Below are 13,612 nucleotides of genomic sequence, written 5' to 3' on the forward strand. Positions count from 1 at the left end.
AAAAAAAAAAAGCACCTGGTGACTAAAGCAACTTCACTTGCACATGAGTAACATATTTCCTTTAATTAGGCAGAACTTTAAGAAATTATGTACCTGCATTACATTCTGTTTGTGATGTGTGAGAAAGCCCCTTTTTTCCCTGCTCCCTTTTTTGCTTCTTTGCTTCTTTGCATGTTTGTTTCCTAGATTCCATGTATGATTCCATGTAATTCCTAGAATTCCATGTTTCAAGAAAGCAGCAAGAAATACCATACTATATATTGCATGGGAACTAGCTGAACTTTACTGGGTTCCTTTGTTTGTAGGGGTGCTTATCATGTTTGAAAATGAGTGTTGGATTTAAGTGTTTAATTTTTTAATTGCTTTAAGGGAAAAAATATAACCTTAACAACTTCAAGTAGGCCACTTTAAAAGTCTCATTTGATTTTCTATCTGATTTTCTGCTTCTTAATCGTAGTGCTGTATTTTTCTGTAACTGTTTTTGTTTTTTTTTTCTAGAAGACTGGTTTAGAGAGGTTTAGGTGTACCTGACTTGCTCTATGAAAATAAGTCAGTTATAATATTGCAGAGAAGACAGGAGTTCTGAAACTTCACCACACTCACCTCATAGTGTGTTGGATGAAGTTATTTGATATCATTAAGTATGGTGACAGCATTCTTGCACTTGAGCTCTGTGACAGTGATGGTTTGAGGACCTGTGAAGAGGGCTTCTCTGTTACTTTACTAAGGTTTCCTGCAGACTTCATCTCAGGAATGAATTATTTGAAGCTGTAGGATGTCTGGAAGATTTTTATTTATAAGAAAAACTGCAGTGTAAGTTTGGCTGCTTTGACACATGCTGTAGAGCAGCTGCCTTCTGGGTACTGACAGACTGAACTACTGAATGAAAAAAATTGACATGTTTGTGTACGCTGTTGGAAGCAGAAAATAAATTATTTTTGTGTACAAGAAGAAAATGTGTTTATTTCCCTCTGAATTGCTAGCATGGTGAGGTTATTGAGGTAGCGTTGTTCAAGTGCTGAGGAGTAAAATGGGAAGAGGCCAGAAGGGAGAGGTGTTGCACTGGCTTCCTGTGATGACAGCATTATTACCTGGTAACATTTAGAACTGAAACCTGCTACTGCTACATTGCCCATCTGCAACACAAACTCGTGGCTTAGTTCTTTTCCTGCCTGAATTAATGAATGTGACTTTCCACTGTCGTAAGTGTGGGGAAACAAGTGTTGTAAGTTGGGAAGGACAAGTAGTTGGAAGATCTCTTGTGACTGGCAGTGTAGGCATTTGTGGCATTAATCTACCAGAATGTAGTTCACCAAAATAAAGTGACATTTAATTGATTAAAGAAAGTGATTAGGTAGGTGCAGCTATGTACAATTCCATATCTGCAGTTTGTTTCCTAGATGTCATGCCAGATTAATCTAGTTTTGAAAGTGACTGTTAATTTGTTAGATGTTCTCACTCTAGATTGCGGGGCTGGTTTTGCATTTCAAGGTTTTTTTTTTTTCCCTAAATGTTCTTGCAGAGTTTGGTGTTTTAGGAAAAAAAAAAAAAAAATAGTACTTAAGAGTACTGAAATGGTAAGATGGGCACACAAGTCACCTGCAAGAAGCCAAGAGAGGAAAGATGAAGTCAACTGGAAAGAGCTATGTCTGAATTTGCAGTCTACTTTGTTCACTTCTGAACATGCGGCATGCCAAAGTCAGTTACTTGAATTCAACTTTTTCACTAGGCATGCTTCTAGTTTGAGGTGAACTAACTAAGCTACAGCCAGATTTCACTTCTGTTTGTACTTCCTCTATTAAATTACCTGAAACAGTCTGAGCCAATGTGAAGCCACTTTCTGAAATTAGTGTGTGCTGGGCATAACTGTGTTACAATGACATAATATTATCTGCTGCATGTATTACATAGCCACTGTTGTGGATGTAGAACAAGTAGTACTGTTATGCCAAACACACAAAATAACCTTTGCTTTAGCATTCTGTAGTTTTTTTTCAGACAAGTAAATGCTGTATAGGAGAGAGAAAGGGAGATTATGGAAGAAAATAAACACACTGTTGTGAGCTCATGACTCTACATTTCAATTTCCTCTGTCATGTAAAAGTTTTTTCCTTTTTTTTGCATATTACCTGTTATAGCTTTTTGTGTCAAATGTCTTAAGAAAAATCCCTGAGAACTGCTGTGGCTCAGACTAATAAATTATTGTTTGGGTGGGTTTTTTTTAGTTTTTATTTTTTTTTTAATTGTTGTTGTTGTTCTCTCTATTTGTAGTCAGGAAGCAGATAGCACCAATTAATTTTAAAGACAGTCTGTCCTTGCCTACTAAGAACGGGCACTTTCACTTTCTTTCCTTTCCTTTTTTTGTTCCCTCTGTAACCTGTAGTGCTCTTTTTATTTGTTTTTGTCCAGTCCCTGAAGTATTTCAGTTTGCTATGAATCCCAGAGCTTCACCCTTTCCTACCATTAATTCTCTTTTTGTTGTATAGGTAAAATATTGTTCTTTTTTATCCTGTAGTGTTCAGCTTATTTTCCCTTTATATCCTTGGATTTAGTTTCCTTTTCCTTAATTTTATCCCAATAATCTAATCAGTTTGCAGAGAAAATGGGATTAATCTTCACTTTCTGAATTATCCTTGCTTCCTTTTTCTCATCCTAGTCCATCTTCTTCCTTCATCGTTGACGGCTGCACCATTTTCATTTGGCATACAGAGTCATTGTGATTGTGGAGTCTGATTTCAGTCTGCTTCCTTATTTAATAAGTAGTACTGTCCTTTCCCACTGGGAAACATATTTCTGTCTGACTGTATTCATGCTGCCTTCCTGCTTTGACTGTCATGACCTCTTGATTCACTTGTCTCCACCTCTTTCTCGTCTGCTACCAAAGACCTGTGACTAATCATCTTTTTCTCTTCCAATGCTTATTAAGTCTTTGCCTTCTGAAAATCTCTTGCTGGATGCCTGATTCCCTTGTGTAGAATGTTCCCTATTTAGGTGCACCAAAACTCTACTTTCTTTAGTCCCAGTTTACTGCTCTGTTCAGTTTCCTGTCTTTTGCAACAAAGTAAGGGGAGGTGGGGTATGATTCCTTTTAGGCTAAATGTTTTATGATATAAATATCACGCTTCGCTGTCTGCCAGTACTGAAGTAGAAGACAGCGAGAAAGCTAGCTATGTATATATATATATATATACACACACACACACACATATATATATACACACACTCCTGTTTAACTAGAGAATGGTACTGCGTGTTGTAATAATGATAGACATGATGGCATTTTGGAAAGAGTGTATAAAATCAATTTTTCTCCTACACGTATTGAATCTTTTTCTTTCCTTCCCTCTTGTTTTACCTCACCGCCTGGTTATTCAGGCTAAGAGCTGTAGGTTATGATGACTTTCTTTGCTTGCAAAATGCCTTCATACTACAGTGTATTTTAAATAAACAAGTGTATTTTACTCATTGTCCACCAAGTAGTGAAAGCTGAGGCAAGTTTTGGCATATCAACGTTTTTATTAGAGTTTTCTTTACTATCCATACTATTTTAGCTGAATGCTTTGAACTTATATTTGTTGTTTTTTCAGTTCTTTCTCTAACTTTCATTATCATTTTAGTGCAAATACAGACAGGGTGTTTTCACAAATACAGTTTTCTTTGTCAGTCAATTATTTTAAAGTATAGAATATTTTCAGAGCTGCAGTTTCAGGTTTTAAGGCAGTTTCCTTTAATATTTGAGGAAATATATTGAAGCTGAATGTCAGCTAATAATCGTGTAACCTGAAGGGAAAATCTTTGTGATATAGAGTGAGTTCTGGAAAGATCTCAAATTCATACTATGGCTGGGGGGGGGGGGGGGGGGGGGGGGGGGAAGCAACCCTAAAAAAAAGCCACCCTAAAAAAAAGCCCTTGAAATGCCCTAGTTTATGGTTTCATTATGTTCATTTAAAATATAGAAATCTTCAGATGACCCAGACACCTACTTACATGCTTTCTTCTGTTTTTCAGTCTCTTGGGGCTCTGGAGAATTTAATTAAAAGAGCTCTCATTTCAGTCAGAATGCTATATAGAGTTTTAAAAGAATGAAAACTCAATTTCTTTTTGTGAGGATATTAGTGTGAATATATATATATGTATGTATGTATATTTTTTTTTAATTTTTTTTTTTTATATACTTATATAAGTGAACAAAGTCTGGCTCAGTTTGTGATGCACAGTCAGCCAATTGACTGGAGTTGACTTAAACCTTTCGAAAAACAAAATGACCTTGGAGGGAAGAGGCTGTTTGATTAGATTATATGTGGATGTAAGGCAGGGAGTTTGTGAATGACTGGGGGAATTTTGGAATGAAATACAGGGGTAGGAAGAAATATGATGAACAAACCTTTTTAAACTGCTGAGCTTTTTTTTTTTTTTTTTTTTTTTTCCATTTCAGTTTCAAAGGTTTTTTTTTTTTTTTTCCCCTTTTTTTTTTTTTTTTTTTTTTTTTCTCCAGTGTGTTCAGCTTGGTGAATTAATTAGATTAAGTCACATCACTCCTGGCTGCTGGAAGGGAAGGGAATTCCGGTAGTAGCTTGTGAGCTTGTTGAGCTGAATTTGGCAATTGTGGGGAACCTACGGTAGTGTGGTGCCACCATTTCCTCTATAGCTGGATAGCTGCCTCAGCTTCTATTGTTTTTGTGGTATGTGGAAACCTGGGTTACTGTTGGGAAAGTATACTGGAGGAAGTTAATTATTTATTTCAGTAAGAGAAACCTTTTTGGGCAACTGGTAAACAAGCAAATAAACAATCCCTCCCAAACTACAGAATGTTTTAGTACTGACCTATTCTAGAAGTTTCTAGAAATTCTTTTTGTGTAAACAGGGGAGGAGTCCTTTGTGGAGTAAGGAACAATTTTCATTTTTCAAAATTTGTCAGTTTTCCCTAATATCTCCTCATTAACTTCTCAAATTGATCTCTATTTATCAGCTTAATTCTTTGCCATGTGAATTATTCTGCCATCTAGTTTCCGGTGACTCCTGGTAATTCCCTTATGGTGCCTTTCAACAATTAATCTGTTCTGGTCTGTAACCATGGCATTCTTGCACATGATGCACATATCTCCTTCCCTATATGGTGTTGGAGTTCTCCTTTCTCTAGTCCTTTTATGATAAAGGATTCTGAATCAGTGACTTATTTCTAATTAATCCTTAATAAGTGGCTTATTCTATTTTGATCTGAGCAAATACAGTCCCATAAATCAGGCCTGAATGATTTTCTTCAGTAAAAGGATTATGCTAATTTAACACTTGGGAGTTGTTGTTTTTTAAGCTGCAAAAACAACAATAAAACCCAAAACCAAAAGACTGTGTTTTTGTTTTGTTTTCTTTAGTTGTTTGTTTTTAACCTGAAACCAGTGTCAGCTTGAAAGGCCTGATGGCCTTTCAAACTAATGGCTTGGCCTGAAAGAACTAAAGCTATAGAAAAAGTCATAAAAATCACAGCCACTAGATGATCTTTGAGGTCCCTTCCCAACCTAAGCCATTGTATGTTTCTCTGACTGTGTTTTCTTATTTCATGTAAGTTGCTCAGTAGTTATGACACTACGTGAGACATGAAGCATTTCGAAGATGTGGATATTAGCCTATAAATTTATGTATTTATTTATTCATTGCAACCCAGGAGAGTGTCATAAGCAGCAAGTATTGTAAGAGATGCTTGAAAACAATAGACTCTTATTTAAAATATTTTATCTGAAGTGGAGAGCAAGCGTTCCATTTCACATTTTCTAGGTTCATTCTATCGGTAATGTTGTGTCACAAAATGAAAAAACCTCTCCAAGGGCTGTTTTGGGATTTGGGGGAGCAGGATTCTCAATCTTTCTTCAGTAAGAGAGGATGCCACCATAAGATGCAAATGCGACTAAGATAAAAAATCTTTCCTGTATGTTTTTTCTATTCCTACGTGCTAAAGTGATTTTTTTTTTTCAAGTTGGAGATTTTGACTTAATATTAATTAATCTTGAATATTCTGGAAAATTTTCAAGGAGTATTGTGTAGTATTTATTATTTTTGTAAACATTGTTACTAATCGAGGAAATAAGGGTGTATAGCTGGTTGCAATAGTTATTTGTTTGGAAAGAAAATTAACGTTGATAGTTTTGTATATCAGGTATCTACTGTAATCTCTTTAACTGAGAAAGACTGCCCTCTTTTGGACGTAATTAGAACTGGTTTAATTGCCAAGGCTACAACTACTTGAAGTTGCCCTGCTTTGTCTATAGAAGCTGATGAATTTCCATGGATGAATGAGGTGGATACTACTTTGATATCAAAATCTATGTAGCTGTGGTTATCTATGACAGTAATAGTCAACATCTTCACTGGAAGATTTAGTTACTTGCATTTAAGTTTCATATCATGCTACGCATGATGTATATAGTGTGAGTATATCATACTAATGAGAATGTGGGATTTCCTTATTTTTGTTAATTTCCCCATCATCTGAGATTATGCGTGACCATAACCTAGCATTTCTTTTGTTGCTCTGTTTTATTGGTTCAATTTTTTTTTTTCCTCATTAGAGTGTTAGTTACTTTTTTACTTTCTAATTTTAAAGATCCTCTCTTCTGTGTTTTTTGTTTTTGACCCCTTGCCCTAATAAAATGAATGCATAATTTGATCTTCTGCATCATAAATTGCTAGAAGTAATTAAACTTGGCAGGTAGGTGGCAAACAGGTTGCCTGTGGCTTAAGAATAAGCTTCATGAAGGAAACAGTGAAATTTAAGTCAGTCCAAGATACACTTTTAGCAAACATATACTGTAACTTGTAGTATTTTGAATGGCATTTGATGACCTACATTAAATGGATTCATTGTCATTCATTTCTGAAAGAGCAGGCATTCCAAACTTCATCAGAAAGGCTGTGGATTTGTCTGGGAGTCTCTAGCTACTAATTCAGAGCCTGACATTAAAAAACACTCTCAGGTCTGTAGGATCATAAATATACCGGTTAGACTAAAGTAGAAGGACTGTCTTTGTGTGTAACTGTGCTAGCAGAAAAAACCTTTAAGGCAGTACAGTAACAACGCATGCCAGTATTTGGGGTTTAAAGCCTAGATGACAAGGTTTCTGTTAGTTTAGTATATTAAAACGGTGATCGTTTAAAATGCAGTTGTGTTTCAAAGGCTTCATCATGGAGCTAGATCATGCTGTTCTAGGAGTTTGCACATCACGTCTACTCCAAGGAACATTTAGTCTAGGTATAAAATGAGATAATTGATGGATATAGACAGCATACTGACGTAATGCTACAGCACTGGTCAGTGTAACAGAGATAAACATTTCTGATCTATTTTAAATCCAGATAGAAAAAAACATCCTGGCATTAGTGTTTTGACTTAAAACATTGTGTTATGTGTACCATGTGCATATGATATTATTGGAATACTTGAGTTGTATTGACAATGCCAACTAAACAGAGAAAATGTAGTCACCACCTTGCTAAATCATGTATGCTTTATTGCCTTGTTAGATAAAGCTGCCCCTTGGCAGCCTTTCCCATCGTCATTGTTTTATTAATGAGTAGTTTTGCTTTGCGTTTTGAAACAAGACATTCCTCTTCTGGCAGACCGTGCTTTCAGAGGATGCTAATGCTGATTGTATATGAAATGAGTGATGACTCTCAATATGACAAGATGCGTAAGTAATTTATGAATTATGAAGCCTTTTATAGGTTATTGACAAAGCATATCCAACTGTGTTAGAATGAAATTATCATATCAGTTATGTATTTTAAAAAGAAATTAATTTATTTTTACTCCCATTTACGAAGCAGTCCACTCCGGGGTCTGTTTCATAGCAAAATAGTGGCAGACAGGAATTTTGTTAGGTTGTTTCTGGTTTTCTCTTCTGTTTAGCCCTCTCTGAGATTAAAGCTTCTTTTCCATTTTGACAATGGATTAGCTGGTGAAGTGAAAACTTCTTGATATGCTTCAGTGTAGCAAGTCTGTACTTAAGAGATAAGTAGCAGTGATTATTGACTGACTTCTATTTTCAAGGACAAGATTAAAGACTGTGAAGTATCGCTCCTTTTGATGTCAGTGGGCAAACATACTGACTTCAGTAGGTCTAGATTGCTGCTCTGTCTGCATACTTGAACAAATTTACTTTAGAACTTGTTTTCTTTGAAAAAAAAATTAATTATCATAAATCATAGAAACCTTGCCCAATTAGTATGACATTTCCATTTTTTTTCCCTTTATTTGTGAAATTAACCAGAATGTTTAAGAAAAAAGCATGATTGGAGGCAGCATAGCCAAAATTCTAACTTGGCAGGGGATACCCCTGCCTTTTTTTTTTCTTTTAAAGAGATCTTCAGAATGTAAAAGCTTGGTTATGAGTTGCCTGAATTAGTCCGCTTTGTAGGGGAGTTTTTCAAAGGCACATAATCCCTGCCAAAATCTTTCTGTTTACAGCAAATAGGTAGATTAGAGATGTCTTGTAACGACTTTGTACGTAGTCCAAGAATTTCAGGACAAAATAATTTTGTTTTCTGTAGTGTTTTGTTTTGTGGTTTTTTTTTCCCACTTGGATTTATAATTAGATGAGGTAAAGTAAGAAAACAAGCACAATACTTTACTGGAAACTTGCTTATGATTCTTTTTTATGTCCTATAACACAAATTCTATACTGAGTATTGGCTGACCAAGCAAATGAAGGAACATGTGCACAATCAACATTCTTTGTGATTTTCCTCCTCTTAAAATTTGAAGTATATTTTATGCGGTGTTTACTTTTACTCTGAAAGAGAAATTTGAACAGCAGCTTAATAAGTAAGAATACAAGTTCATTTTATTGCTTTTCAACTATTCTTCACATATCTTGGAAGATATTTCTCTTGACTGCCAGTACATTTCTGAGCTACTGCAGTGCTGCTTATTTAGAAAGTGTATGCTGAAGCTGTGGAAATTGTTTTCTGTTAGGTCATTTCAACTTTTACTTCTGCTTTCCCTGAAGAACATTCGTATTTGTGCTTGATCTCTGCTCTCTACTCCAGTGTTTGTTACAGGGTCACTTTTTATACTCTTTCCTCAGCTTTCTGAGAAGTTCACACTGACTGTGTCCTGACTCCTTTACTGTGCAGTGGCCACTGTGACTCTATTTATGCCTTAGCTTGATCTATCATGGTTCACTTTTGAAAGGACTGCAAGATATCTGCAGAGTTTGGAAGGGAGTTAGTGGCTAATGCTAGTTGCTAATAACTTCCTGCAGGATGTTGCTGATGTGAATCTTGTTAGGATGGGAGTAAGGTAGAAAAAGTGGGATGATGCAGTATGTATTGAAATCTCTGTGCTTGAATTACACACTTCAAGCAGTGCACAATCCACAAGGTGAACACACAGGTTGTTGTGTTTTATTATTTTTGTTTTTTTCCACAAGATTGTCTTAGAAATAAGAGCTTATTTTTCCAAACTAGACACTTTCAAATGGAAATATCCCAAAGCTAACCAGTTAGGTATCTTCTGTTCTTGTGGATGTTGAGTGTGAGGCATTTCAATGCTTTTGGAAAATGAAAGCATTCTAATCCACGTGATGAGCAAGTATGATTTAAGAGATTTTTTTTTTTTTTTTTTTGGTTGGTTTTTATCGTGGTCAGCTCTATGCCTTTGTAAATCAAGCGGCTGCTGCATATTAGGAAAGCAGCCCTGACGGTGTCCTGAGGTGTCCTCGGGACTCCTTCCTGCTGGCTGGAACAGACTCGCTCTCTGCTTCCCCGCTGCTCAGAGGTCTGCAGTGCCAACAGGGCACGAGTTCTCCCCGGTTCATGCTGGAAAAAAAGAAATACGGAAGTGCCCAGGCAGAGGAACGGGCAGATAGATGCCCGTGTTACTGTCGGGAAATGTGTAAGAAGGAGACAGGTGACGTCTGCTCCCCCGTAGTCTTTCACCGCCGACTCCTCTCTTTCCTTCTCTAGCCCGCATTTCTCTTCCTGCCCAGCCCTCCGGGCCGTCTGATCTCATTTACGGGGGCTACCGCCAGATCCGCAGGCAGCTGCAGTTTCTTGGCCGAGGGTTTCGGCGTTGGGCCGCTGCGTGGCGGAGCGGCGGCAGCAGCGCAGCACAGCAGCACCTTTGACGTGCCCGTTCCCCACGTGACGGCCGCTCCATTGCGGGGCGGGCGCTGAGCTGCCGCCGCTCCGCCAGAGCGGAGAGAGCCGCAGCCGCAGCGTGTGTGTGTGTGATGAGAGATCGCCGCGTCCCTCCGCCCGCCGCCGGCTGACACCCCCAGGAGCAGCGGCAGGAGGAGCCGAGGAGCCGCTGTCACTCCGCACTGACCTTGGCCCGGGAGGTAACCGAGCTCCGCGGCCGCGCCGAGACCTCTCGGTCGCCGCTGCCGCTGTCCGCGGTGCTGAAAGAGCCGCGCCGCTCTGCCCGCAGGGCTCCCCCGGCCATTTGCTGCTGGGAGGTGCGGGCACTGCGGGGCAGGCGCCGGGCGGGGCGCGCCGAGGGCGAGGTGCGGCTCAGCCCCCATCGGGAGGACTGGGGAGGGGTCCGGGGGGGGGGGCTCCAGGGGGAGATGTTTGGGGCAGAGCTTAGTCCGCCTCGCTCTCCGCAGCCTCCGGTGCCGTCTGTAGATGGAGCACATTCTTACACCTGCGTGCAAAGCCGGAGCTACGGCAGGGGCTGAGCGTTCAGTGCGGCTCCCGGGTGAGCGGAGGGGGGAGGGCGGGAGGAGCCGGGGCTGGCGGCTCAGACGAGGCTTTGCGGTGAACTATGAGGAAAGTAGGTGAAAGCAAGCGGGAGCGCGTTCTGCCGTGTTTCTTGTTTGATGCCGAGAGAAGTTTAAGGAGGCTGTTCTTCTTGCAGTGTGTTTGTGGATTGTGGAAGTTGCTTTTGTCCGAACCGTGAGGCGAGGGCAGAGCTGAACATAAAGTCGTGGGCCCAGTCAGTCCCCTCAAAACTGTGGTCAGGAGGGTGCCAAGTATCTCTGGTTGGAAGTGTGTATCAGGAGGGAGTGCTTGGGGAGAGGCTCCTCATGATGTGGTGCTTACTGATGTTAGGGAGCTATTTGGAGCAACAATTCATTAATGTCTGAATTAGAGTAACACGTTACATTCATTATTTACAGGCAAAAGAGAGTAATGGCATTAAATGGTAAATTAGCTTCTTTGCTCCAGTGTAAATATCCATAGGAGTTTAGAGCATACGCTGAATCTTATAACGTCTGGGTATAAAATCACGTCCATTAATCATCAAGGAGGGAAGGAGATCTGAGGAAGTGTCTTACTGAGATCACTTGTACCTTTTACAGCACACCAAAAGCGGATCAAATCTGTGGGACATGGCACAAGGAAATAATTATGGGCAAAGCAGCAATGGGGTGGCTGATGAATCCCCAAACATGCTGGTGTACAGAAAGGTAAGCTTTGATGTTCTTTGAAATCTGAGGGAGGTGCTTCGGGAAACGGTGATGTCTGACTCTCTTGCCTAGCAAGAGAGACCATTATTTTTACTGTTTCTCTCCGCCTTCCTGAAGAGAAGCTACTGCTGTGCTTTGCCATGAATGGAGCAGTGTGATTTCAGAATGCGGTCACCTGATACGGATTTGGAATGCTTTGGCTGCTGGCATTTATGCTACCTAAGGCAGATCAGAAGGCTTGTGGGAACTAGATCTGTATCTCAAGAACTGCTAGTGACTCTATTTTATGAAGTGACTAGATTTCTTATTTTGAATAGCAAAATATACATTCTTTGACTTTGCATCGTGTTCAGAAACAGTTTAGAACTTGAAATACTTCACGTGTTTACTTCATTTTATGCATGGAAACATATGTGATGGTGGCAATGTGTCAGAGTCTGGAAAATGTTGTGGGCTCAAGTGTTTGCTGGCAAAATCTATTAGTAAAATGAATGCGTACGTTATACTTATCTGCAATCACCAGAACGTAAAACCAAAAAAAAAAAAAAAAAAAAAAAAAACCAGTCCAAAAACTGAAACAAAACACAACAACACAAACATGCTCTGGGGATTCTCTCTGGAGAGCATTTCTAATGTAGTTATTCTAATGCCATTAATATACAAATTTCCAGACACTGAGTTCCAACAGTGTGGTTTATGCAGCCTCTACGCTTTCATTTTTGTTAAGGTAGATGCTTGGGGATGTTGTGATGGATTGTTCCATTATTATTTTTCTTTAGTTTAAACATGACAATGTTTCTTATATTTATTATTATTATTATTATTGTTATTCATTGGGAGAGTGATGCATTTTAATAATGGAGAAGAATAGCTGTTCTTGCAAACTGAAATACGTAGTTACGTAACTACTTGTTTATTCCTAGAATGCAGTGCTTTCTAACTTGGTTGTGGTTGTTTCTATCGGGTGGAAAAATCAATATTTTTTTTCTTAGAGAAAAAAAATATTTCTTTTTTTGGCAATTTAACAGTAATAGGAAATATTTGATACATATTCAGATCAGTTTTTGAGGTGAACTTGAGGTATCATCAGTAACTGTGGTGTTTTTTTCCTCAGAAATTATAAAATAGTTTCAAAATGAAGACTGATAAATACTTTTTCATTCTTTTTTTTCCATATATGTTGCTAATATCAGTGAGTTTCAGTGGTATTTTCTGTGATTTGCCATCTTGGGGAACTGGGCTTTTTACATGAATGAGATTTATGAACATAACCTTAGTTATGCATATGTGTGAGAATAGACATCTGTAAAAAATGCAGAATACCTTACCAGTAACTTGACAAGTGTGTTTCAGAATGAAATAATGTGCATGAATTTATATGTAAAAAACGTGCTTTGCAGTTATAAATAAGTATAGCAAAGCTTATGTTGTCCTTCATAGGCTTCTGATATTTCTGAACAGCATCTTTTCATATTTGTTATGTACTTCTATGCTGAGAAAGAAGTATTTTATCTGCCTGTTTAGTAAACAGAGAAACTGTTTCCTCCTGTGGTACCTGTGTTTGAGTAGCAAGCTGAGCTTGTTATCCACTGTTTTAGTTTGACCTTATGCCACAATTTAACACTGCCCCTGAGCAGCCTCCAGATTAAAAGGAAAGTTCCAAGGCAAGTGAACCAAATGTTGGTGATACAGAGGAAAATTTGAAAATGAGGAGTGGGAATAGGATATAAAACCTCATGTGGTCACTCAGTGTCAAATTTCTTTTCAGTTTTCTGTGAATCAAAGGTATGGGGATGGTATCAATTTTGTGTCATCCAGTGCAACAGTGGTCCTCCTCTTGATGTTAAAGTGCAAGTGGTGTGCTAAGTATTAAACTTTCACAAATGCTGACCTTCTGTAGTATTATCTGCCTTATTTATTTTTATACACTTCAAAGTATTTATTTATTTTTGGCATAGTAAATCAGAAGGGTCATTTAAGATGGTTAGAGTACGAAGAGTAAACTAAGCAGTCCTTCCTATGGCAGAATTCAAGGAATAGGCAACAAAATATTAGACAACCTTTTCAAAAATCACCTACCTTTTTCTGTAGTAAGATATTGGTGTGGTTGAATGTCTTAAAAATTCTGGGACATGAGAAAAAGATAGGTAGAAGTCATTTCACTTCAGAATATATGACCTCTGAATATAATTCTTTAACAGTAACAAGTA

General features: G+C 38.5%; 1 protein-coding gene across 14 annotated transcripts in view; it reads left to right on the forward strand.

The window, feature by feature from the left end:
• The first annotated feature begins 9,982 nt into the window (after nt 1–9,982).
• The window catches only part of RGS7 (regulator of G protein signaling 7), a 207,693-nt gene continuing 204,063 nt past the window's right edge, over nt 9,983–13,612 (forward strand). For 4 of the 14 annotated variants that reach the window (XR_004306819.1, XR_004306820.1, XM_032443895.1 and 1 more), the window contains exons 1-2: nt 9,985–10,331; nt 11,295–11,402. Coding sequence is in view for 12 of the 14 variants with exons in the window: in XM_032443895.1 (XP_032299786.1) it covers nt 11,325–11,402 (78 nt within the window). In the remaining 2 variants the exon portion in view is untranslated. Of the gene's footprint in view, nt 10,332–10,572; nt 10,691–11,294; nt 11,403–13,612 lie in introns of those variants that run through there. The other 10 variants (XM_015857784.2, XM_032443893.1, XM_015857785.2 and 7 more) reach the window with 7 other exon arrangements.

The sequence above is a fragment of the Coturnix japonica genome, chromosome 3, assembly GCF_001577835.2.
Source record: "Coturnix japonica isolate 7356 chromosome 3, Coturnix japonica 2.1, whole genome shotgun sequence".
NCBI lineage: Eukaryota > Metazoa > Chordata > Aves > Galliformes > Phasianidae > Coturnix > Coturnix japonica.